Here is a 25,141-nt window from a genome sequence, read left to right as displayed (position 1 = left end):
ATGTGTCCTGATGCAGTTTGGGGCCAGTTTTGCCCACCTGGGTGTGATTCAGGAGGGGCTGGTGAGTCCTGGGACCCTTCTGCCCTTCTGGGCCCGACACCTGAAGGGAAAGGTGGGGCCAGGCAGGGCAGCCAGGTGCCTTTTGAGGCCTACCTACCTTTTCACTGGAAGCAAGGCGCAGTGAGTCAGCAATTGGACAAAAAGAGGCGGCGCCTGCCTCGGGAGGCTCCAGGGAGGCGGCAGGGCAAAGTTCGCCCTTGTTTCCCCCGCAGGGCTTGGAGAACTAGAAGGTGCTGAGTAACGCTGACAAGGGGGCTTTCAACCCCCTTTCCCAAGCCCAGGCCACGCGTTTCTATGTTTCCACCTCCTTCCTTGTTGTTGATACATTGTCATTCTTCATTTTCGGCATGGGCCAACTTGGGCCTTCCTCCAGGTGTTTTGGACTTCAACTCCCACAATTCCTAACAGCCGGTAGGCTGTTAGGAATTGTGGGAGTTGAAGTCCAAAACACCTGGAGGAAGGCCCAAGCTGGCCCATGCCTGGTGTAGAAGGGGCTCTGCCTCCTCCCTCCCTTTTGCAAACAAAAACAAACCAAACTCTCTTTCTGGAAACTGCCAGGCTCTTCAGTGGCGTGATGTCTCTCCACTTGGCCTTGCGTCACCCTCCCTCCCTCCCTCTCTCTCTCCCTCCTTCCCTGCCTGTTCCTTGGCCCGTCCTCCCCAGGCAGGGGCTTTCCCAGCCTCCGCCCGCCCCTCCGCTGCCCGCCTATAAGAGGAGCCGCGGGGCGGGCGGCAAGGCGCAGAGGCAGTCCCCGCTGGAGCCCAGGGCAGAGAGAAAGCCGGTCCGGAGGAATTCCTGCTGCGCCATGGCCCCGCTGACGGTGAAGGCCTACCTGTTAGGCAAGGAAGAGGTGACCCGCGAGATCCGCCGCTTCGCCCTCGACAGGCCGCCCCGCTTCCAGCCCATCCGCGACAAGGTGGCCGAGCTCTTCCAAGGCCTGCTCCGAAATGCCAGCCCCGGACCCGCCGGCGCCTTCCAGATGTACTACAAGGGTGAGTCAAGGAATGTGGGAGCCCCCAGGGGACATCCAGCCCCGACCCGCCACAATCGAAACATTCCCGACAGATGGCCACCCGGCCTCAGATTAGAAGGCCCCCAGGGAAGGAGGTGCTCTCCCTGGCATCCCATTGTCAAGGGATGCTCAACCGGCCCCATCCTGGCACCATCAAAACACTCCCGACAGATGGCCATCCAGCCTCTGAATAGAAGGCCCCCAGGGAAGGAGGTGCTCTCCCTGGCATCCTGTTGTCAAGGGATGCTCAACCGGCCCCATCCTGGCACCATCAAAACACTCCCGACAGATGGCCATCCAGCCTCTGAATAGAAGGCCCCCTCTGAATAGAAGGGAAGGAGGTGCTCTCCCTGGCATCCTGTTGTCAAGGGATGCTCAACCGGCCCCATCCTGGCACCATCAAAACACTCCCGACAGATGGCCATCCAGCCTCTGAATAGAAGGCCCCCAGGGAAGGAGGTGCTCTCCCTGGCATCCTGTTGTCAAGGGATGCTCAACTAGCCTTACTAAATACAACAAGGGGCTGCCAACCCTAGAATCGAGCCATAGAAGGGACCTCTAATCTGACCCCATCCCGCCACAATTGAAGCACTTCCGACAGATGGCCATGCAGCCTCTGAATAGAAGGCCCCCAGGGAAGGAAGTGCTCTCCCTGGCATCCCATTGTCAAGGGATGTTCGACCGGCCCCATCCCGGCACAATCAAAACATTCCTGACAGATGGCCATCCAGCCTCAGATTAGAAGGCCCCCAGGGAAGGAGATGCTCTCCCTGGGATCTCATTGTCAAGGGATGCTCATCCGGCCCCATCCTGACACAATGGAAACATTCCCGACAGATGGCCATCTAGCCTCTGATTAGAAGGTGCTCTCCCTGGCATCCTGTTGTCAAGGGATGCTCAACTGGCCCCACTAAATACAGCAAGGGACTGCCAACCCTAGAATTGAGCCATAGAAGGGACCCCTAATCCCACACAAAGAAGTTGGCAACCCCATCCCACCACAATCAAAGCACTCCTGACAGATGGCCATCATGCCTCTGATTAGAAGGCTCCCAAGGAAGGAGATGATCTGGCATCCCATTGTTATGGGATTCACAACCAGTCCCACTAAATAAATATAGCAAGGGACTGCCAACCCTAGAATCGAGCCATAGAGATGGAAGGGATCCCAATGGCCACCCAGTCCATTCAGTAACACCCAACCAAAGCACTCCCAACAGATGGCCACTTAGGCCCCTTCTGCACTGTCCTTATATCCCAGGATCCGATCCCAGGTTGTCTGCTTGGAGTCTACACTGCCATATAATCTGGGATGTATAAAAGGATATAAAATCTCCAGGGAAAGGGATGCCTTCCCTGGCAGCGCACTCCATTGTTAAACAGCTCATACCATTAGGAAGCTATTCCTAATTTTTAAGTGGGATCTTTTCCCTGCAATTTGAATCCATTGCTCTGTGTACTAATCCCCCCCCCCCACCTTGCTGTGACATTCTTTCCAAGGTCTAAGCCACTCCATGTTCCCTCTCAGCCTTCTTTTCTCCAAGGTAAACATTGCTCCACCTCACCAGCTGGGCTTTTGCTTTGTGAAGTGGCAGATCAAGGTCCAGGAAGAAGGCGGCGGCAGCTAGAAATTATTGCTTTTCCTGCCAGATATGGTTTTGGGAGGGGGTGGGTTGAATGTCCAGAAGCACTGTGTAACTCGTGGCTAAGGGCCCTTCCAGACTGACCCTATATTCCAGGATCTGATTTCAGGTTTTCTGTTTATCCCAGATTATCTGGCAGTGTGGACTCCTATAATCCAGTTTAAAGCAGAAAACCTGGGATCGGATCCTGGGATACAGGGCCTGTCTGAAAGGACCCTACTTGGCCCCTAAGTACCCTAGATTTTGTCTGACCTTGGAAGCTAAGCAGGTTCAGGACTGGTTAGTTCTTGGATGGGGGGCTGCCAACCAATACATGCTGTAGATTATATTCCAGAGGAATTGGCCAAACTAGATTACTCTTCATGTAAGAAAGCCAGTGTAGTGTAGTACTCTGAGTATTGGACTAGGACTCTGGAGAATAGTCTCTCTCTGAACAAACCGTGCCAAGAAAACCCCATGATAGATTTGCTTTAGGGCCGCCACCTGCGACTTGGAGGCTCACCACAACAAGAAGAAATCCCAGAGATACTCACGGGATCACCATAAGTCAATGTGCTACAGGCACGCAGCAAGCAGTGGCAACTCATCTGGTATTAGGCTTTAGTGACAAGGTTATATGGTGGGAAGCATTCTCTTACTGAGTGTTTGTGTCGAGAAGCAGTTAAAAATCCAGTGCCTTTGCACACAAAGAAGTTGGCAACCCCAGCTGGATATTCTGTACTAATGTGGAACAGGTGTCACAGCCTAGTTTAATACTAATTTAAAACAGTGGTCAGTCTCTTGAACTAAAGGCCCAGATCTGCTTGGAAATGGCAGTCTGCCACCTAAAAGCTTGCCAGTGGAGACTGGCTCTAGCAGTTGGTTTAGAAAGGTCTTCTGCTCATGTTCAGAGGTAATACTTGCACAGGTTACAACTTACAGGGTTATGAAGTGGCATTAAAAACAATTACGGGCCATGGCCTGTTCCGCTTCCTAACAATGTGTGCATAACCCACATCGTGCCTCTCCTTGTAAATGCGATCCTGCAGCGAATAACAGAAATGTGTGGGGTGGACCTAGTTGCTGGAGGCCTTGTCACCTTATTATTGCCTTGATAATAAGATAATAATGCAGGGCATTTCCCTGGCCTTGACTCCCGCCTATATATTACTAATATCCCTGTGTGCTGGGTGTGGGATATTGTCACAGGTGCTGCTGGCAGTAAAATGAAGGATAAGAAAGCCATACTAAGCCCTCTTGAATTTGTTCACTAGAGCAACTGGGTCAAAGGGAAAGTAAGGTAGGAAGGATGATGATTAGCAGCAGGGTCTGTGCTGGCACGGGAGAAGGGGACTGCTCTCCTTGGCATTAATAGTACACTGGATGAAGCTGGCACGTTTATTTCAGATTGGGAAGTATCGCCACCTTTCCCGTGAGTGGAGGATGACCTATATAATAGGGAGGGAAGTGGTAAGCTGTCCCCATAAAGCAGTGGTTCTCAACCTTCCTAATGCCGTGACCCCTTAATCCAGTTCTTCATGTCGTGGTGACCCCCAACCGTAAAATTATTTTAGTTGCTACTTCATAACTAAATTTGCTACTGTTATGAATCGTAATGTAAACATCTGATATGCCAGATGTATTTTCATTCACTGCACCAAATTTGGCACTAATACCCCATACACCCAAATTAGAATACTAATGGGGTTGGTGGGGGGATTGATTTTGTCATTTGGGAGTTGTAGCTGCTGGGATTCATAGTTCACCTACAATCAAAGAGCATTCTGAACTCCACCAGTGATGGAATTGAACCAAACTTGGCACACAGAACTCTTATGACCAACAGAAAATACTGACCAACAGAAAATACTGGAAGGGTTTGGTGGGCATCGACCTTGAGTTTTGGAATTGTAGTTCCATCTACATCCAAAATTGGCACAAATACTCAATATACCCAAATGTGAATACTGGTGGAGTTTGGAGAAAATAGTCCTTGACATTTTGAGTTGTAGTTGCTGGATTTATAGTTCACCTGCAATCAAAGAGCATTCTGAACCCTCCCCCCCCCCAAGGTTAGAATTGGGCCAAATTTCCCACACAGATGGTCTTTGCTGACCCCTTTGACACACCCTCGAGACCCCCCTTCCGGGGTCCCAACTCCCAGGTTGAGAATCGCTACTGTAATGGCTATGGGAGCAAGGGGAAACACATCTCTGGATAACTAAGTGTTTATTAATCCCATCATGTTACTCTTAATTTACAACAGTTTTCATGGTTTTGATTTTGCCATCCCACTTGTAAATATTGTACAAACACTTTCTGGAGCAACAGATTCTTGAAAGTTGTGTAGATCCAGTTTAAAGGGTTACAGGTCTGTCATCACTTTTCAGTAGAGTGAAAGGGGAGGACTGCATATGCATTGCGTATTTTGAGAGATTGATATATGTACGGTATGTATGCTTCCAAGTTGCCTCTCTGTGTATGGTGACATCATACATTTCATAGGGTTTTCTTAGGCAAGGTGACTTTGCCAGTTCCTTTCTCTGAAATACAGTCCACAGCACTTGATATTTGTTGGCATGCTCCCATCCAAGGCTTAGCTTCAGAGATCAGGGGAGGTCTGGTGCCTTTTCTGTCTGTTAATTCTGGGAGGGAGCCAGGAACTATTTGCTTCCTGCTCAACTAAAAACAAAAGTACAAACTATTTGCTTTTATATCAGCTGTATATGTTATTTTCAGTCTTGCCTCAAATGATTGGTGATTTGCAGGTTTTCTGTACACAGGCCTGCCAGTTTCTGAGCTCTTTATCAGTATTGCTTAACTATTTAAAAAAAAAAAAGACACAAGTTTTTCTCACGGTCAAGAAAAGGTTACAGAGATTCTCACTTGCAGTTTTTCTGTAACAGTTTGAATGGTTAACCGCTTAAAGTTTCAGCATGTCTTTGCCAGATACTTGGTTTTGTTTTTGCTCTCTTGATGGAAAAAAACCAACTCATCTGCATATTCCTTTCATTAGTCTAGCTAGTGTTACAGCCTGCAATCTGAAGCTTATTTACCTTGAAATATTAATTGAGGAGATTAATTAACACTGAACATCTGCTTCTTAAAAAATAGATTTCGCTACACTTGAAGATTGCAAGTGCACAATATCAAATAGACCTGATGTAATTAAATATTGGACATTTTGAAGGAGAAAACTTGTTGGCATTGTCTTTTTATGCAACAAATCCCATGTACTATGCTATAAGATTCGGGATAATATTATTTTCTACTGCCCTATTAATTACTTCTGAATTTATACACTGTCAGAATGAGGTAATTTATTTAATTTTTCTTCCTTTCAGATGAAGATGGAGATACCATTGCTTTTTCTAGTGATGAAGAACTGAAGCTGGCACTGCCATGTGTGAAAGATGGTGTTTTCCGCATTTATGTTAAAGGTAACATATATTCTTTCAAGGTGACTTGGCATTCTCCTGTCTTATCTTAGCTATTTTGTAATCCATTTAAGACTATGTCTCTGTAGTTATTGTTGGCTGAAAAGGAAGAACCTGAGTGTAAAAATGAAAAATACAAAAACAGGAAGTAAGTCTGAAATTAGGGAGCTTTGGGTGTCAGGGTAGAAAAATAGTCACAGGATCCAAAATTTCCATGATCTTATGGCAGGTTTCCAATTACAGCTGGAAATAATAATAGCCAGGCAGCTGACAATAAAAAATGGGAGCAGAGGTGGACAGGAGTCATGAGCTCTGTTTTAAGTCTCCGCAGGGCCTACGTTTAAATAAACATGCATAGCATTCTTTCACATCCATTTTATTGATTTTTTTTTGTCCCAGTTAATTTTTCAATTCAATATTGCTTTCCTATAGAAGAGGCCTCACAACTTACAACTGATATTTTGGTTTACATTTCTCTCCTCCATCACTTTTTTGTCATGTTAATCCTGTAGGAGGAACTGTTTCATTCCTTATGTTCGGTAAAGGTTTCCTCTGACATTAAGTCTGGGGGTTGGTGCTCATCTCCATTTCTAAGCCAAAGAGCCGGCATTGTCCGAAGATGCCTCCAAGGTCATGTGGCCGGCATGACTGCATGGAGCGCTGTTACCTTGCCACAGAAGCAGTACCTATCGATCCACTCACATTTGCATGTTTTCAAACTGCTATGTTGGCAGAAGCTGGGGCTAATTGGGAGCCTACCCCACTCCCCGGATTCGAACTGCCAACCTTTCAGTCAGCAAGTTCAGCAGCTCAGTGGTTTAACTTGCTATGCCACCAAGGAGCTCTATGTTAGTTGTTCTAAAAGACTTAGGGGTTGATGTGGGGAAAAGAAATATAGTAAAGTCATGACAACTCTGATTCCCATAAATTTAGGGCAGGAAAAACATTTCTAGTAACCAAATCCACACTCTTTGTCTATAGTGCATGTCTATTTGAAACCTTATGAGAAAGATTTACCTCTGAATTAGAACAGAGACAGAGCAAACTGAGAATAAAATACCAAATCCTCCATTGTATGCTGTCCCCTTACTGTTCTGTAGTCTTGTAACTTGAAGAAATGTGAATGTTAGGTATGTATGCCACTTATTATAGTGTTACCTGAACAGCTCCTTCCATTTGCATCTTTCAGAGAAAAAGGAACTGAAGCGTGAGCACCTTCACCGCCAGTCCTGCAGCCAGGAGCGCCCTTCCAACGTGGTGCATCCCAATGTGATTTGTGATGGCTGTGATGGGCCAGTGGTGGGGGCCAGGTTCAAGTGCACTATTTGCCCAGACTATGACCTGTGCAGCACCTGTGAGGGGAAGGGTACCCACAAGGAACACAACATGATCATGTTTCCAAGCCCACTGCTCTATCCATTTGAGGTCAGTATACAGCTGTCATTTATGAATACATTGTCACCATCTTGTTTATGACAAATGGCAGCCCCTTCAAAACATCACTCACTTATCAATGTGCATTTTTTCACCCATCAGTGGCTTCCTCGAGGTCGCTGGCATCGTAAGCTGAAGCACGGTGCTTCTCCCTTTGCCTGGATGCACGGTTGGGGACAAGGCTGCCCTCGCCAGCAGCAAAACCCGGAGCAGGCACAAGCAAGCGCTCCTCCTGAGAACCCTCCTCCTGAGCAAGGTAGGGACTTGGTCTTCTATTATATAGCCCTTACTGGTATAGAAGCAACGTAACACACTACAATGCACGAAGTAGACTCATCCCAAGACAATATAGTTAAATAATGCCAAACTTCTCTAACTGAAATGTTGTCATCTGACTTCGAAGTTTTCTTCGTTGGACTTTTATCGTCAAATCTCGCAAATATTATTTTTCCTTTATTTCTTCGTTATTAGGAAGGATTAAAACAATTATCAGTCTTTAAAGAAATTGTCCAATTACTTCTTGCTAATCCAAGTAGATAAGTTGCTTGCTTCAGATGTTCCAAAAACTTCAAATCCATTCTTTTGTGGGCAGACTAGTATTTTTCAAATTCTGGATAAGAACTTTGGATTATGGCCACTGAGACTGATTCAAGTGCGAAATAAATTGGTTTGATCATTTGGCAGTCTCAGCCAAGCTCAGGATGAGACTGCCAAGTGAGCAAACCAATTTATTTTGCTTGTGAACTGGCTTGATTGCAAGGAATTTACTTTTTAAAAAATGTGTTAAAATCTCAAGGTTGCTGCACCCAATTATATCTAAGAGCCTTGAACTCAGTTGAACATATTTTGTCTTGCGTTCTTTGTTAGTGACTCAGTTTTCCTCCCCACAAAAGCAGCCTCCAGCAGTCAGTCTCAGAATCCGAATGTCACCTTTCTGAAGAATGTTGGAGAAACTGTTGCTGCATTCCTGAGTCCACTGGGTAAGCAACTGCTGTCGTTTAACTTTTTCCCCGTATGCTGTTGCACTTAGCTTCTTGAAGGCATCTAAGAGAATAATTGAATTTTTAAAAATGTAACTAACAGTTTGTGTATTTGTTGTTCACCACCACCACAGATGGAGGGATTGTGGTGTACTGATTTCACATTAGCATATAACTTTGGCTGACACCCTAGTGTTAATGGTATAAGTATGTGCAAGTCCAAAGTGTGCATATTTCTTTAATCAGGGGTTCTCAACCTGTGGATCCCCGTATGTTTTAGCCTTCATCTCCCAGAAATCCTAACAGCTGGTAAACTGGCTGGGATTTCTGGAAGTTGTAGGCCAAAACACCTGGGAACCCACATATTAAGAACCACTGCTTTAGATGATTGCAGAGCTTGGTATTCAATTCTTTCCCCACAATAACCAAAATGCCCCAGGATAGCACCAATCTCCCCTCAAGCCATCCACTAGCTGGTGGTAAAGACTGAGGAATGTTTGGCTACATCTCCATAGCAGGCAGAGAATGATTGCATTATCTTAAAATGTTTTGGAGGAGCCATGAATCCATCTTGGTGGATGTTGTCATTTGGTTGCAATTCCCCTACCTCTACTTTGTGGTCACTGAATGGCTGTGGAGGGCATCTGTAACAGCTAAACAGTGAGTCTGGAGGCGTGTTTTGAGAAAACAGACGTAGCATGGCTCTGTATGTGGAACTTTTAGGTTACACTGTTCAATATAGTCTCACCCTATGTTTGCTACTCTGTCTCTTCCCACTGTGGCACCTGGTTGAAGCAGTGGTTGCTTATCTTTCAGTGGATGCTTCCCTCCCAGTAATTCCATTTGAAGCATTTGAATACTATGAACAGGCATGTTAGAAGTAGTGTTGCAACTATCTATGCTCCCAATAACAAAATCAGTAGATGTGGTGCATCACTGTGGCACATTCCTTGTGAGAACCTGTCAAATAAGTTGTGAGTCAAATACATTGTGATTGTAGTATGCACAGGGATTGCATCACTGCTAAAAGTTTTTACAGAGTAATGCGGACGATGGCAAAAAAAAAGTTGGCACTGTAGGTCACAGTCCATTTAAGAGTAGGGTTCATGCCAAACACTGCAGAGCAGTCAACATGTTGTCCAGCTATCTTGTCAGTGAGGTGCTCCTTTTCATATTCTCCTTGGCAGGAGCACACACTTTCTGTCCTTCAGGTTCTTGACAAGGTTGTGGGATAGTTTCTTTAATTGCAGCAAATCATTGCCATTGTAGAATGGAAGAATACATCCCATTGACGTTAAAATCATTAGAGATAAAAAAAACCTTCTGGCAAGATGGCCACCAACCTCCTTCTCTTATACTGTCTTTTTAGGCATTGATGTTGATATTGATGTGGAACATGAGGGCCAGAGAAGTAAAGTGACACCTACAGTCCCCAACCCTGACAGCAGCTCTAGACCCAGCACTTCCAAGGAGCAGGATAAGCCAGAAGAAAGCAGCCAAAGCAAACCAGCTTCAGAAGCAGCTGATGACATTGCAGACCAGATGGAGGAGATGATGGTGCGTTCTCCTCCTTCACATATGGAAGACGAGAGCCTTTTGTCACAGGTAAACAAAGCTACTGGTTTTGAGTGTGCCCTTAATCACAGTGTCAAGATGTATAGGTTTTGCTTGCAGTACTAATTAAGATTACCTACTATTGGTGGATGTTTAGTACTGATATCTTTTAAAGCAAGCTTTCTTGATATGCAGAAGAGATACATTCTTATTCTGCAATATCTCAAAGTTTATTAGTCATCATCTAACCAAATTCAAGGCTGCATGCAAATAATGTATTGGTAGCAAAGCTTTAGTTAGATCTTCCCTAAGCAAACTCTTTCAAGTCTAAGGGCCCTTCCACACAGCCATATAAGCTAGAATATCAAGGCAGAAAATCCCACAATATCTACTTTGAAGTGGCATATCTGAGTCCACACTGCCATATATTCCAGTTCAAAGCAGATAATGTGGGATACTATTAAGCTGTGTAGAAGGAACCTTGGTAAAGCTAGAAACATTAAAGGAGAAATGGAAAACATGCTGGATATCCTTGAAATAGTCACAGCTCACAACTGAACAAGTGATTCAGGAAAAGTTTTCCAAATACAGTATGTCATTTGATTAAAAATGCAGTTCAGTAACATGTTTGTAGAAGGAACTTGTTTTAAATGTTTAGATGATGAAAGTAGATCTCTAATGCACACAGAAGTGGTCAAAACACTATTGTGGGAAGTCAACAGGGATCAATGCTGTTTCAGATATGTGTATTTTGCTACGGCTTGCCATGTTTCCTTGTAGTGTATCCACTGCAGGCTTTTTTTATGACTTACCAATACTGCCTGTAATTGTGTATGGTCCTAGCGAATTAGGTTTGACAGGTGCCTTGCATTTGTGTTCTTCCAGGAGCCAGGGGAATCCTGTAATAGTTCAGCAGGGGATGAGGACTGGACTCACTTGTCTCCAAAGGAAGTGGATCCTTCAACTGGTGAACCACAGTCCTTACAAATGACTGAGGTGGATGGGCCAAGTTCTTCGGAGCCAAGTGGAGCTAATGCTGGACCAACCGGACTCCGAGAAGCTGCACTCTACCCACATCTTCCACCAGGTAATAAAAGCTTGGAAAGATACTTGAAGTTCTGGCATAAACTTCATGGGGATGCTTCTTATACACACTATAGAATGAATTATGATGTTCTATCTATGACGCTCCCATAGCAAATCCTAGTAACTTAAACTGTTATTTAATAAATTTATTCACTCCCCTTTACCATAAGTGCCCAGACTGATGCACAGCAGTGCTTCTCAAGGTGTCTCTTATGGGGGATGAACACTTATTCTTCTAATGGGCAGGCACTGTATTTGTTTAGGAACTGGCATTGGTGCAGAGACCATTACTTTAAATAGCACTGATTCATAGCAGTTATCAAATGTGTCAAAAAAGAACAAGGGGTTTTTCTTAAACCAATTGAACTATAAAACAATTAAAACCAGATATACAAGATGTTGAAATGCTTAGGGAAGGAATTAATGACTTGGTGTGACATTTACAAACTTCCCGTGGAATGCATACTGAAGCAGGGTGTCACAAGTAAAAAAGCCCCGAGTGCTTAACTGAAGAGAGTAGTCTGACTGAAGAAAAGACCTGATGACAGTCTAAGGATGTAAGCAGAAATGTAGCACAAGAGGCAGCCAAATGTAGCACAAATAGCCACCCAGTACTATGTGTACACTATTTAACAGGTCAGAACTTGTATGTAAGTTCATTGCTGAAATGAATCATATTCATATGGCAAATTAAGCTGACATCAATTAGAAGACGACCTATAACCAGAAGAATGTCACCTCATGTGATTCTCAATGTTTGACAGACTTTTCTACCTTTCATTGCAAAGCATACAAGAGACAAATGGGGGGAACTCTAGCCTTGCATCTGTTTTGGTTTACCAAAACCATGTCTAGCATAATGGGGCCAAAGTTCCCCACAGTTACAAAGATCACAATGGTTGAATTTTGTGTAGAGCACACTAAACCCTGAGTTGGCAACTCCACTTAAGGTGTTCTCCTCCTGTATAGCTGCTGCACTCACTGAGATATTAGAAATATACTCAGTAGGCTTTGAAGGTCCTTCCTAGTGGAGGATCGGCTTACATCCTGCCTAACTCAGAGGAGATACGGTTGCTTCCCTGCTAGAGAGACCTTCATGGCCAGTCAACATACTCCCGAATGGGACGAACAAGGCATCCTAGGATGTTCTTCATGCAGTGCAGAAAGTATGTCTCACAGCAAAGCTGAGCTTCCTTTCTAGACAGCCGCATAACAAGTTCAAATTCTCATTTGCAGAAGCAGATCCTCGCCTGATTGAATCCCTGTCCCAGATGTTGTCTATGGGGTTCTCGGATGAAGGAGGCTGGCTGACCCACCTGCTCCATTCCAAGCAGTACGACATCGGGGCCGCCCTGGACACCATCCAATATGCTAAGCAGCCACGGGCTTCCAAGTAGCACCTGGGCAACTCATCACGCCTGAAGCATATTGTTGAAGCTGCGTCTTCCCAATAGCCTCTTTTTATATCTGCTTCCCTGTCCTTAATGATCTGACTGTATCTCAATATTCTCAGTTCATAAAATTAAGAATAAATACTGACTTTTCCAGCTTACATTTCTGTATCTTCTTATTTTGGGTATTTTAAACATGTAGTCAGTTTACTAGCACTGTGCCCCAGGCAGGGCTTAAATAGCAGTTACAGAAATGGCAAAAAACAAAAACAAAACATTAGGAAACATGCATTCACTATATTCACTCAGTTACTCTAGCATCCCAAGGACTGGAGACCTCTCAACCTCTGAGGATGCCTGCCATAGATGTGGGTGAAACGTCAGGAGAGAATGCTTCTGAAACATGGCCATACAGGCCAGAAAATTCAGAACAACCCAGTGATTGTGCTCATGAAAGCCTTCGACAACGTCCCAAGGACTGTTTCCAACATCTCATGAACCACTATGTTCTTGTGAGTTTTTTCGGGCTATATGGCCATGTTCTAGAGGCATTTCTCCTGACGTTTCGCCTGCATCTATGGCAAGCATCCTCAGAGGTGAGGATGCTTGCCATAGATGCAGGCGAAACATCAGGAGAAATGCCTCTAGAACATGGCCATATAGCCCGAAAAAACCCACAAGAACTGAGTGATTCCAGCCATGAAAGCCTTCGACAATACATCTCATGAACCACCATTGCACTTCTTAACACTGTTGTGTATGCAACTATGCCTTTGAGTTATCTGTCAACCTATAGTGGGCCATGAATGCCATACATTTTAAAGGCAAGGAATCTATAAGGTAGTTTTGCTGATGCCATCTTTGGAAATACAGCCTGAATGAAATAATTTACAGTAAATATGTGTGAAAAAAAAGATAATATATTATTTGCAGCATGACTGAAAATCAAGGGGTTTAGTAACATAGTATATCTAGAAGTGATTTCAAAATTTCTATAAACCCTTCTTATGCAATATAATGAATACACCTTGGGTATATCATAGAAAACAAGTCCCTCTATTAATGCCTCTATTAATGCCAAATGGCACCAACATGGTGAAGACAAAAGCTGAAGTTCCAAAAGTTCAGAGCCTTTTATTATATACAGCACAAAGTTTGTTGTCATCTATGTGAATTCAGTGTTTAAAAGTCCTCCAATCCAAATCAAAGCAGAAAATAACACATCCAAATGTAAAAGGAAAAAAGAACTTTAAATATAATCATCAAAATCATCTCCTGTGGAAAAAATGTTTTCAAATGGCATTTTTGAACTAAAGAGAGCATCAATGCTTCTAGAATGAGTGGAAGTAGTTTCTTCAGGCAGTCTATTGAGCTTCCATTCTTGAAACTGGGCCTTAGCCCAAGGTGGGGGCTGTTGGTTTCTTTCCACGGGAACAATGCTGCTTCGAGTAAAAGGCTGAGTGGGGCTGACCTCTACTCCCACAGACGGAGTGGCCACATTCTGCTGCGATGGACAATTCCAGTCACAGGAACGGATGCCGATGAAGGGAGCCGCCTTTTCATTTTCTCCATCTAGAGTAGATGTTTCAACTGAAATCTGCCTCTTTTGTAGGGTGGCAGATGTCGCATCACTACTATAGCTCTTACCTGATAACAGGAACTTGCCCCATTTGGAAGGTCCAGAAGCTCCTGAGCCTGGATCTTTGTTCTTGCCGTGTATCTCATGCCCTCCAAAATCAGGAGTCAACACATTTTTCAACGTGGCATTTTCACAGCATTTTGTACTCGATGTGACTGAGTCATGGCTGCTCTATAATAAAATACAGAAAGCGGAACAATCAGCAGCATTAAACTGCCAATATATCAGCACATTGTGTTCTTACTCCCTAGATGTCTAGCCCACTTACTTGCATTGCACAGTAGCTTGGATTGCACATAGTAATTTGTTATAAACAGACCACCAAAGACTTATAAATGCAAAAGGCAAGTGACCTGATTCAGCTCTGTAATGTTTGATAGAACTCTGTAATAAGATCAACTTTGTACCTTGTGTAGGTACAAGGGATAGACAAAATATAGCTTCCAAGCCCCAACTCCATATTATTTTTGAGAAAAATGCTCTCAAGTGGATATGAGCAGCATTTCTGATGTGGGCCAGTTCAGTCCTAATAGATTTTTTTTTCATGTCAGGAGCAACTTGGGAGGCTGCAAGTAGCTTCTGGTGTGAGAGAATTGGCCATCTGCAAGGACGTTGCCTAGGGGATGCCTGGATGTGTTACCATCCTGTGGGAGGCTTCTATCATGTCCCCGCATGAGAAGCTGGACCTGAGAGACGGGAGCTCATCCCGCTCCCCGGATCTGAACCACCGACCTTTTGGTCCACAGTCCTGCTGGCACCCATTGTGCTATTGGGGGCTCCTGTCCTAATAGATGCCTTTCTGGAAGACAGAAGTGAAAAGGCCTCTTTTGGATCTAAAATGACCCACAGAAGGTCCCAAAACATGACAACAATATCCCCTAGGGCAGGAATGAGCCAACTTTGGCCCTCCAAATATTTTGAATTTCAACCCGGAAGGCCGAAGTTTGTCCATGCCTACCCTAGAGAGCATTTGGGGATAACATACTTTTTTTTGCAATAGTCAAAAAAGTTATAATTTCAAGTCTAAAGAAATACAGTTGATATCAGTCTCAATACTGAACAGTAATATTATTTGTTTTTCAAAAGTAACTACCATAGTCATGTTACCCTTATTCAACAAATCAGAAAGGTGCAAGATACTGGCTTGTGGTACACTTCAGTAAGGATAAGTAGTAACACATTCCTAGCAATTATAAAAGCAGTTGTTAAAAGTCAGTTATACCCCTTTGTACGTTATAAGTGTGATAGAACTTAGCTGTTTCTTTGTTACTTATAAGCAGTTCATTAGATGCACCTAGTTATTTTAAGCTCTAGTAATAGCGTATGGATGAAATTCTTCTCACATTTAAAAGGCCCGTGATATTGAAATATGAAATACCTGATATCTACCAGAACTTAGAAGCACACCATACCTCCTGAAACCATTCAACATTGTCTGCAAATCCTGACATATTCTTTTTCTCATGTCTCTGGCCAGCAGTTGTGTACAAGTCAGTTTTCTTACGTTTCCTAGGAGGTACAGCAAACATCACAGATAATGAAATTCAACCAGACTGCCATGGACACAAAACAATAACTTGGCTCAGTGGTTCTCAACTTGTGAGTCCCCAAATATTTTGGCCTTCAACTCCCAGAAATCCTAACAGCTGGTAAACTGGCTGAGATTTCTGGGAGTTGTAGGCCAAAACACTTGGGGACTCACAGGTTGAGAACCACTGAGATGATCCCCCTATTCTTTCAGGATACTACCATTTCACAAATAATCACTAAAAAGGGCACAAAGGGAACAGAGTGCAATATAACCTGATGCAACTCACAAATGTGACTGTATATTTTACTTAGGTTTTTAAATTGTTTATTTTATGATATTCATATTTAATATTGATGTATTTGGTCGGTTGTTTGTATGTTTTTAAGTTTTTGTAAGCTGCTCTGGGCTCTGTGAGGGAGAAAAGCGGGGTATAAAGATTTATTGTCGTTGTTGTTATTATAATAAACACAACAAGATTAGTACACAGCAAACAAGATCACTATGCTGGCTGGTGTATTGGATCATACGTCGGACACTTCCCAAGTGTCTAGGACTGTGCGATATATTGGCGAATAATGCGTTCAGATCTGAGTAGGGTAGCCTTTTACAGCTGACAGATGGTAATTTTGTCAGCATCAATTGTGTTTAAGTGCAGGCCAAGGTCTTTAGGCACTGCACCTAGTGTGCTGATCATCACTGGGACCACCTTTACTGGCATTATTTGTTGCTATGTAATAATTATAGCAAGTGGCGCAGGGTGTGTCACCTTGTATTTCTCACCATACAGGCCTCTTCCTCTGTTTGCAGCACTTCCTCCTCTTGCTCCTCACACCTTTTATCCAGATATTTAGTCCAACGGCTGGTTGTCTCTGTCTCTTCCTCCTGCAGAGTCACAGAATGTCTCAGATGCTTTTCAAACTTCAGAATAATTATTCTGTTGCTTTAAAATATCTGTTCTCATGCTAATACATACCCTGCAATCTCAGATGAAAAAAAAATCCCTTATGAATAACATTTAACAACAACAACAACAACAACAACTTCATTTTTATACCCCGCCACCAACTTCCGGAAGAGACTCAGGGCAGCTTACAAGCAGGACCAGGCCCAAAACATTATTTCACAAGCAGTTGCTTGTGAGAGCATTCAAGATTCTTTCCCAAACAAATGCATATGCATTGATTACCCACATACAACATGCTCACTCAGTTCCTATGCAGCCTCTTGGTCAATTTTTTTAAGAATAATTGAGCTGTCGTCTACCATCAACCAAGCTGTCTTCATGCCCTTTTCCTGATAGCACGATTTACAATGGGATTATTCTTAAATGTTGATTCTTGCGATGTTCTAGATGCAATAAGGGGTTTACCTGCTGGCCCAATTCTTCTCTGAAGTTAGCTGTGTTCTCATCACTCATTTCTGTTGGTTCTTCTATATCTCTAAAAATACATTAACTTACTTAAAGTTTGGCATTGCGCATACATTAAAAGACAAATGTTGTCATTTCAGACACAACTCAGGGCCCTTCCACACAGCCATATAACCCAGAATATCAAGGCAGCTAATCCACAATATCTGCTTTGAATTGGGTTATCTGAGTCCACACTGCCATATAATCCAGTTCAATGTGGATTCTTTACAGTTGTGTGGAAAAGGCCTCAGGCATTAATCTGAGTTGCTGCTGAAAGGGGTTTTTAACTAGTGGGTTTCCAATCCCCTACTGCACAATTGAAGGACTTCACAAAGATGGGCATGTAATATAATCAATTAATACATTCCAAAGTGAAGAATATGGAGGGTTGACGAGTGTAAACAAGAAAAAGGAAGACACCCACATACACACTCTCATACATGGACAACATTTGAAAAACATATCTCATGATTTTAAGGTGAAAGGGGACATTGATTTAGATAATGAAAACATGCATGTTAAAGTGGAGTGCCTAAATCCTGATAGATATCAAAGTTCCCACCTTCTCATCACAAAAAGGGGTTTGTCAGAGCTTAAACACGACGATGTCTGACAGTTTTAATCCTACTGTAAAGGAGACCTCTTTTGGCAGATGTACCTCTCCACAGAAACCAAACACAATCTCTGTGTCAGTTTCTGCTTCTTAGATGTACTTGCAAAGAATCTGGACAATGTTGCTGTGAGTTATTCGGGCTGTATGGCCATGTTCTAGTAGAGTTCTCTCCTGATGTTTCACTTGCACCTATGGCTGGCCTCTTTAAAATCTAAACAAATTTTGCCACTTTAAACTGAAAATAATGTAAACATCAGTCTAATTTCTTTTACAGTTTGACAATGGTAATTGTAGAATGGATGCACATTATTTATTAAAATGCATTATAAATTACACTACAATGGAAATATATGCAAAAACAAAGAAATAACTAAGCAGTCAAAACCATACCTGGGCATGTTCATGGCTGCCTGCTGATTCTCTCCTTGCAGCAAGTTTAGCTTTTGCACATGGCGCCTGCAATCAGATCCAGAGCCCTGGCCAAAAACCTGAAGTGGAGACTTCATTAAAACACTGTGGGAATCATACGTCCCTCCAGAAGTAAGTGGACTGCAACTCCCAAAGTTCAGGACCATCAGCTATGTGGGCTAGGCCAACAATTCCACCCTTGCATGAAAAAGTTTGATTTCCCTGTAGTTCTTTGATCCTTATTTTCGTAAACAGAACCAGAAGTATACTCGTATCGAAGCAGACATTTGTTATGGATATTTTTTCAGGATCATAGGATTCTATTCAATCCCAATGTAAGCATTTTATCTATCTATCTATCTATCTATCTATCTATCTATCTATCTATCTATCTATCTATCTATCTATTTACTGTATTTATACCCTGCCTTTCTCAACCCCGTAGGGGACTCAAGGCGGCTTATGTATGTAGGCAATGATTCATACATACATAGTAGACATACATACATAATGAAATAAGCATATACCAGCACATTAAAACAGTCATTAAAAACATATCAAACTTTAAAACACTTATTAAAATCACGTTATTCAAAATCATAATTTGTGGCCATTCCAAATTGTATTCTTTAGTGGGTTACTGACTGAATGCTTGACCCCACATTCAGGACTTTAGCCTTTTCCTGAAGGTCAGGAATAGATGCATCTAGTTATTTTAAGCTCTATTATTATTATTATTATTATTATTATTATTATTATTATTATTATAGTCTATTCTCAATGTAACCAGAGTTTGCCTTTAAGGAGTACATTTGCAGTATAAAGCACTTCATATTCGGACAGACTATTATGCAGTTACTGGCATATATTAATAATAATCACTATGTTTCTATAGAAATATGTTTAACAAAGGTTGAGTATCCCTTATCTGGAATTCTGAAATCCAAAGTTGTCTACAAGAGTGGCTGAGATAGTGACAATTTGCTGTCTGATGGTTCGATGTGCACAAACTTTTGTTTCAAGCACAAAAGTATTAAAACACTGTGTATAAAGTTGTCTTCAGGCTTTTGTGTTTAGACCTGGGTCCCATCTTGATATTTCATTATGTATATGCAAGTATTTCAAAATGCAAAAAGACAAAAAAAAATACACAAACCACATCCAAAATATGGAACACTACCGGTCCCACATCATTTGGATAAGGGATGCTCAACCTGTAGGACCCCTTTATATTGGGTTGTTGTAGGTTTTTTCGGGCTATATGGCCATGTTCTAGAGGCATTCTCTCCTGACGTTTCGCCTGCATCTATGGCAAACATCCTCAGAGGTAGTGAGGTCTGTTGGAACTAGGAAAAAGGGGTTTATATATCAGTGGAATGACCAGGGTGGGACAAAGGACTCTTGTCTGTTGGAGTTAGGTGTGAATGTTTCAACTGACTACCTTGATTAGCATTTGATTGCGGCAGTGCCTGGAGCAATCTTTTGTTGAGAGGTGATTAGATGTCCTTGTTTCTTTCCTCTCTGTTGTTGTGCTGTTCTAATTTTAGAGTTTTTTTTAATACTGGTAGCCAAATTTTGTTCATTTTCATGGTTTCCTCCTTTCTGATGAAATTGTCCACATGCTTGTGGATTTCAATGGCTTCTCTGTGTAGTCTGACATGGTGGTTGTTGGAGTGGTCCAACATTTCTGTGTTCTCAAATAATATGTTGTGTCCAGGTTGGTTCATCAGGTGCTCTGCTTATATTGTTTAATAGTCAGTATAATAATTGTTATAATTGTTTCAGTTGTATTGTATTAACCTTCCATGTAGACTATAAGCTTTGTGATTATTACTAACTCTGTTATTAAATATGTATTGCTCCTTGCCCAAGAAATGCTCCACTGTTTTTTCAAAACACACTTTTCCATATATTAGGATTACAGTTTGTTCTGCAGGTTAAGGAAAAGAGAAAATTCTCCACCACAGATTCAAACTTGAGAATGATAATGTACAATTAGAAACACTTGTCACTCATAACAGTGTAACCCCACATAAGCCAAGTACCTACCTTTAGAATTGACTGCTTTTCATTACATACTTTGCAATTCCATTTTTTGCTCTTTTTGACCTAAGAAAGAATCACAGACATGATTATCTACATAGTCCAGACCACATGGCCGGTCAAACAGTCACAGTCCGTGCTGGTGTTGTTAAGGATTTACCCATTTCCAAGGTGAACATAGAAAAATTGTCTTACCACTGGGCACACGATTTGACAATATTCAAATGAATACAAAAGAATAGTACTGTGAGTTTTCTGGGCTGTCTGGCCATGTTCTAGAAGCATTCTCTCCTGATGTTTCACCCACATCTATGGCGGGCATCCTCAGAGGTTAAGGGGTCTGTTGGAAACTAGGTTTTTATGTATCTGTGGAATGTCCAGGGTGGGAGAAAGAACTCTTGTCTGCTTGAGGCAAGTGTCCAGGTTGTAATTGGCCAGCTTGATTAGTATTGAATAGTCTTGCAGCTTCAAAGCCTGGCTGCTTCCTGCCTGGGAGAATTCTTTGTTGTGAGGTGTTAGCTGGCCCTGATTGTTTCTTGTCAGGAATTCCCCTGCTTCTTCATGGTCTAAAACTGGGGTCCTCGAACTTTTTAAACAGAGGGCCAGTCACAGACCCTCAAACTGTTAGAGGGCCGAATTATAATTTGAAAAAACATGAACGAATTCCTATGCACACTGCACATATCTTATTTGTAGTGCAAAAAACACTTAAAAACAATACAATAATTAAAATGGAGAACAATTTTCACAAATATAAACTTATTAGTATTCCAATGGGAAGTGTGGGCCTGCTTTTGGCTGATGAGATAGGATTGTGATTGTTGTTGTTGTTGTTGTTGTGTGCTTTCAAGTCGTTTCAGACTAAGGTTGACTCTGAGCGAGGGCCAGGTAAATGGCCTTGGGGGGCCGTATTCAGCCCCCGGGCCTTAGTTTGAGGACCCCTGGTCTAAAATGATGATTTTGGAGGCAGGCAATGTTAGATATATTTCCTCTGGGCAGCATTAACGTGTCAAGAGACAGTAAAGCCAATCCCCGGTGTTTCACTTCCAGAATAAACAGTGGCAGGACTTTAGACCTTGGTACTCATCTCAAACATTACAGGGCTGCCAGTTTAAGTTATTCAGTAACAGACATGCTATCTATGCTCTGTGACAACACCAAGCTTAGAAAAGTGACATTTCAAACTACATCACCCATAAGCCTGTAAAACAGGCATGGGCAAACTTTGGTCCTCTAGGTGTTTTGGACTTTAACTTCCACAATTCTTAACAGCCTACCAGCCTGTTCTACAGCAATATAGGAAAGTGATGTTGCTTATATAAAATGGCAAAAACAAGGTTTGCTTTTTAGTAACCTTTTTTTGGAGGGGGGAGGTTTTTTTTCAAGCTGTGGCTGGTTGAATCTGTGGGTGCATAGGACTGGTTGAATTTTAATATTTTAATGACAAGTTTTAGTTATTTTTAAACAATATTACATTTCTATTTTAATGCATTCAGATTGTTCTATAATTTATTTATTTACTAAATTTATATCCCACCCTTCTCATCCCAAAGGGGACTCACAGAGGTCTTACAAACAGGCAGTAATTCAATGTATTGTCAAAGGCCTTCATGGCCAGAATCGCTGGGTTGTTGTGAGTTTTCTGTATGGCTATGTTCTAGTAGCATTCCCGGCAAAAGTATGATAGCTGGGACCCAAACAACTATATGCTGGTTGTGTAACGTGCATCAGAATTAATGAAGGGAAGTCCGCTTGGACTGTTCCCAGCTGCTGGGGGTTCTTTCTTCGAAGGGTGGAAAGTGTGCTGGCAGCCAGGGAAGGTTTTTACAAGGCCCTACTGCAAACAGAGCGGCAGAAATCGGATTCCCACCCCCCTTCCTTCTTCTTCTGCTTTCCCCAGACAGTGGAGAAGCCGGGGCTTTGGGAGGGCAGGACGTGTGAGCCGTAGACCCCCTCCTCCTCCCTCCCTCACAGCTGCGTCTCTCACTCGCTGCGCTGTCTCATGCATGTCTTCCCTTCATGAATTCTGACCAACCAGCATAGGGTCCCAGCTATCATACTTTTGCCACATTCTCTCCTGACGTTTCGCCTGCATCCATGGCAGGCATCCTCAGAGGTTTATTTATTTTAAAATATTCACAATAAAAATGTAGAATAAGGACCACATACAGCTGTATGAAAAGCATTTTAAAAATGCAGGTTAGAAAAAAAAATGAAATATCCTCCTAAAAGACTCTCTTGCCTACATTATATTATTTATTACTAGCTGCCCCCTGCCACACATTGCTGTGGCCCAGTCTGTGTATATGTGTTTTGTGTGTGTATATTTGTGTATGTGTGTGTTTGTGTATATATGTGGCTTTGTGCATGTGTTGTAATGTATTTTATGTTTTGGCTTTTTAAGTCCCTTCCGCTGTGTTTTCCAGTGTTTTTATGAGTGACTAGCTGTCCCCTACCATGCGTTGCTGTGGCCCAGTCTGGTGATCTGGAAAATAAAGTAATGAGAAAGTAATGAGAATATGTGTAATTTCTTTGTGTTTGTGGGTAAACTGTATTTGATTACATTTTCTTGTTCTGGTGAAGGGAGTTGGACTGAATGGCCTTAAGTATTTTCTATTTGTCATAGGGAGTTTTGTGTGGGAAGTTTGCTCCAATTCTATCATTGGTGGGGTTCAGAATGCTCTTTGATTGTAGATGAACTATAAATCCCAGTAACTACAACTCCCAAATGTCAAGGTCTATTTCCCCCAAGTGCCAAGTTTGGTCCAGATCCATCATTGTTTGAGTCCACAGTGCTCTCTGGGTGTAGGTGTACTACAACTCCCAAACTCAATGTCAACGCCCACCAAACCCTTCTAGTATTTTCTGTTGGTCATAGGAATTCTGTGTGCCACATTTGGTTCAATTCCATCATTGGTGGAGTTCAGAATGCTCTTTGATTGTAGGTTAACTATAAATCCCAGCAACTACAACTCCCAAATGTCAAGGTCTATTTTTTGAGTGATGGTTACTCCTTGGGTTAGTAGGTGTTTTATGGCCAAATTTGGTGGCAATTCACTCAGTGGTTTTTGAGTTATGTTAATCCCACAAAAGAACATTACATGTTTATTTATATAGATAGTCACTCATTGGCCTGATAGTGGTTTTTGAGTTATGTTAATCTATTTATATAGATTATTTGTTTATTTGTGACATTTCTACCTGGCCTTTCTCAACCCTGGAGGGGACGCAAGGCAGCTACTGGAACAAGGCCACACGGCCCTGAAAAACTCACAGCAACCCACTAATTTAAAATAGTTTTGAAAGCCACCTTGGATCTCTCTGTGGAGGAAAGGCAGCAAGTAAATACACAATAATAATAATAATAATAATAATAATAATAATAAACAACCAATAATAACCAGTCCCCTGTTACAATATAAAAACATCAAACCCCCTGGGGCCATTTTTGGAATCCTGGGAGTTGTAGTTGGGTGAGGCACCAGGCCTCTTGGGCAGAGCCGGCTAAAGGCCTTGTAAAACTGCATCTCCCGTGGTTCCATAGCCTTGAGCCCTGGAAGTCCAAGTGCTTCCCTGCTGCATCCCTTGCCCGGATGCCCCACAAGCCAGAGGGCGGGGCCTCCGCCTCCTCACCTGCTGGACTTGGAAGATGCGGCAGAAGCAGCACCGCAGGACCTGGAACTGCTGGGCCATCTCGGAGGAAGCGCCCGCCACTGGGCTTGAATCGCTCTTCCGGGGGACAGTGGGCGGGAAGAGGCCAACCAGCGTTTCCATTGGCTCTTTCCCCCCGCCCGCTCTTGTGACGTCAACAACCAGGGCCCCTTCTATTGGCTAAGACGCACGCCGCTGTCTGAGATGTTTTCTTCTCCACACAATCATTACACGTCCTGTGCAGAAGATTTTCATTCTGGCAAGGCTTCAAGAAGGGCTTTGATGTTGAGAGGGCCTGGTTTATGACAATGTTTGCAATATTGCCAAGTTCGCAAAGCAGGTGTATGGCATAGATGTATATATTAGCTGATTCATAACAGCATCTGAAGAAGTGGGTTTATATCATGCAAATAATAATAATGCTCCTGACCTCACAATCGTGTTAAAAAACAAAGTATGGATTGTCAATGTCGCAATCCCAGGTGACAGCAGGATTGTAGAGAAACAACTGGAAAAGCTGACACGATGTGAATTGAACTGCAGAGACTCTGGCACAAGCCAGTAAAGGTGGTCCCAGTGGTGATCGGCACACTGGGTGAAGTGCCTAGACTTTGGCCTGCACTTAAACACAATCGGCGCTGACAAAATTACCATCTGCCAGCTGCAGAAGGCCACCTTACTGGGATCTGCATGCATCATTCGCTGATACATCATACAGTCCCAGACACTTGGGAAGTGTCTGATGTGTGATCCAATGCAACAGCCAGCAGAGTGATCTTGTCTGCTGTGGACTCATCTTGTTGTGTTTCTAATAATAATATCTAGTCTTAAATATGCTGCTACACTCATTCCCCTCCTTCCCTCCTTTTTACAGCCTACAAAGTTAATGATCAGGAAGTCCCTCTAACAAATTTGTGTTCTCCCTAAATACCAAAGGAAAGTATATTGGGATATTGTCCACATACATGATGCACACCTTTCTGCCCTTATGAAAGGGCCACACCCCCATTTTGTGCAGTCTATGTGAAAAGCTCCCCAACCCTCAAATAATGGGTTTCCCTTATAGTTACGAACACCCACATTCCTTATTAAGGACAAACTTTGTAAAGCTCAAATAGGGAACCCTGGTAACTCTAGGCAATACATACTTTAATCACTTATGGACATTAAAAGAAGAAAATAAGAAAAAAATACACCACAAATGGTTGATACCTCCTGCTATAAAGGATCCAGTGGTCTTCTGTCAAGACTGCATCTGAAATCATCCAG

At 42.8% G+C, this 25,141-nt stretch overlaps 2 protein-coding genes across 6 annotated transcripts; one reads left to right on the top strand and one right to left on the bottom strand.

Moving 5' to 3' along the window:
* The first annotated feature begins 778 nt into the window (after window positions 1-778).
* SQSTM1 (sequestosome 1) lies at window positions 779-12,737 on the top strand. 2 transcript variants are annotated; one of them, XM_060765410.2, is made up of 8 exons: window positions 779-1,052; window positions 6,039-6,134; window positions 7,321-7,556; window positions 7,668-7,821; window positions 8,462-8,545; window positions 9,915-10,150; window positions 10,985-11,186; window positions 12,422-12,737. In XM_060765410.2, exons 1-8 carry the CDS (start codon window positions 866-868, stop codon window positions 12,580-12,582), a joined length of 1,356 nt encoding a protein of 451 aa, XP_060621393.1. In that variant the 5' UTR covers window positions 779-865; the 3' UTR covers window positions 12,583-12,737. The 2 variants fall into 2 exon arrangements, with proteins under 2 accessions (XP_060621393.1, XP_060621392.1); XM_060765409.2 differs by having other exon boundaries at window positions 8,459-8,545.
* A 948-nt stretch (window positions 12,738-13,685) lies between these two features.
* Window positions 13,686-23,954, bottom strand: MRNIP (MRN complex interacting protein). 4 transcript variants are annotated; one of them, XM_060765412.2, is made up of 8 exons: window positions 23,855-23,954; window positions 20,228-20,287; window positions 18,161-18,258; window positions 17,116-17,185; window positions 16,513-16,628; window positions 15,628-15,724; window positions 14,224-14,386; window positions 13,686-14,148 (listed from the first exon to the last, which is right to left on the bottom strand). In XM_060765412.2, exons 1-8 carry the CDS (start codon window positions 23,912-23,914, stop codon window positions 13,826-13,828), a joined length of 987 nt encoding a protein of 328 aa, XP_060621395.2. In that variant the 5' UTR covers window positions 23,915-23,954; the 3' UTR covers window positions 13,686-13,825. The 4 variants fall into 4 exon arrangements, with proteins under 4 accessions (XP_060621395.2, XP_060621394.2, XP_060621396.2 ...); XM_060765411.2 differs by having other exon boundaries at window positions 13,686-14,386; XM_060765413.2 differs by lacking the exon at window positions 15,628-15,724 and having other exon boundaries at window positions 13,686-14,386; window positions 16,527-16,628.
* Between the last annotated feature and the right edge of the window lie 1,187 nt (window positions 23,955-25,141).

Source organism: Anolis sagrei, chromosome 2 (genome assembly GCF_037176765.1).
Source record: "Anolis sagrei isolate rAnoSag1 chromosome 2, rAnoSag1.mat, whole genome shotgun sequence".
Lineage (NCBI taxonomy): Eukaryota > Metazoa > Chordata > Lepidosauria > Squamata > Dactyloidae > Anolis > Anolis sagrei.
The sequence above is the reverse complement of the archived record's forward strand: the minus strand, read 5'-3'. Positions and strand labels throughout refer to the sequence as shown.

What these genes read in the sequence shown, in the direction of transcription:
- MRNIP (XM_060765411.2), bottom strand. Translation starts at nt 23,914, where the DNA reads ATGGCCCAGCAGTTCCAGGTCCTGCGGTGCTGCTTCTGCCGCATCTTC. An exon ending in GCATCTTCCAAGTCCAGCAG is followed by an intron (nt 20,288 to 23,854) that starts GTGAGGAGGCGG and finishes ATTCTTTCTTAG; the next exon opens with GTCAAAAAGAGCAAAAAATG. An exon ending in ATGTTGAATGGTTTCAGGAG is followed by an intron (nt 14,387 to 15,627) that starts GTATGGTGTGCT and finishes ATTTTATTATAG; the next exon opens with AGCAGCCATGACTCAGTCAC.
- SQSTM1 (XM_060765409.2), top strand. Translation starts at nt 866, where the DNA reads ATGGCCCCGCTGACGGTGAAGGCCTACCTGTTAGGCAAGGAAGAGGTG. An exon ending in GAACCCTCCTCCTGAGCAAG is followed by an intron (nt 7,822 to 8,458) that starts GTAGGGACTTGG and finishes TCCCCACAAAAG; the next exon opens with CAGCCTCCAGCAGTCAGTCT. An exon ending in TGCATTCCTGAGTCCACTGG is followed by an intron (nt 8,546 to 9,914) that starts GTAAGCAACTGC and finishes CTGTCTTTTTAG; the next exon opens with GCATTGATGTTGATATTGAT.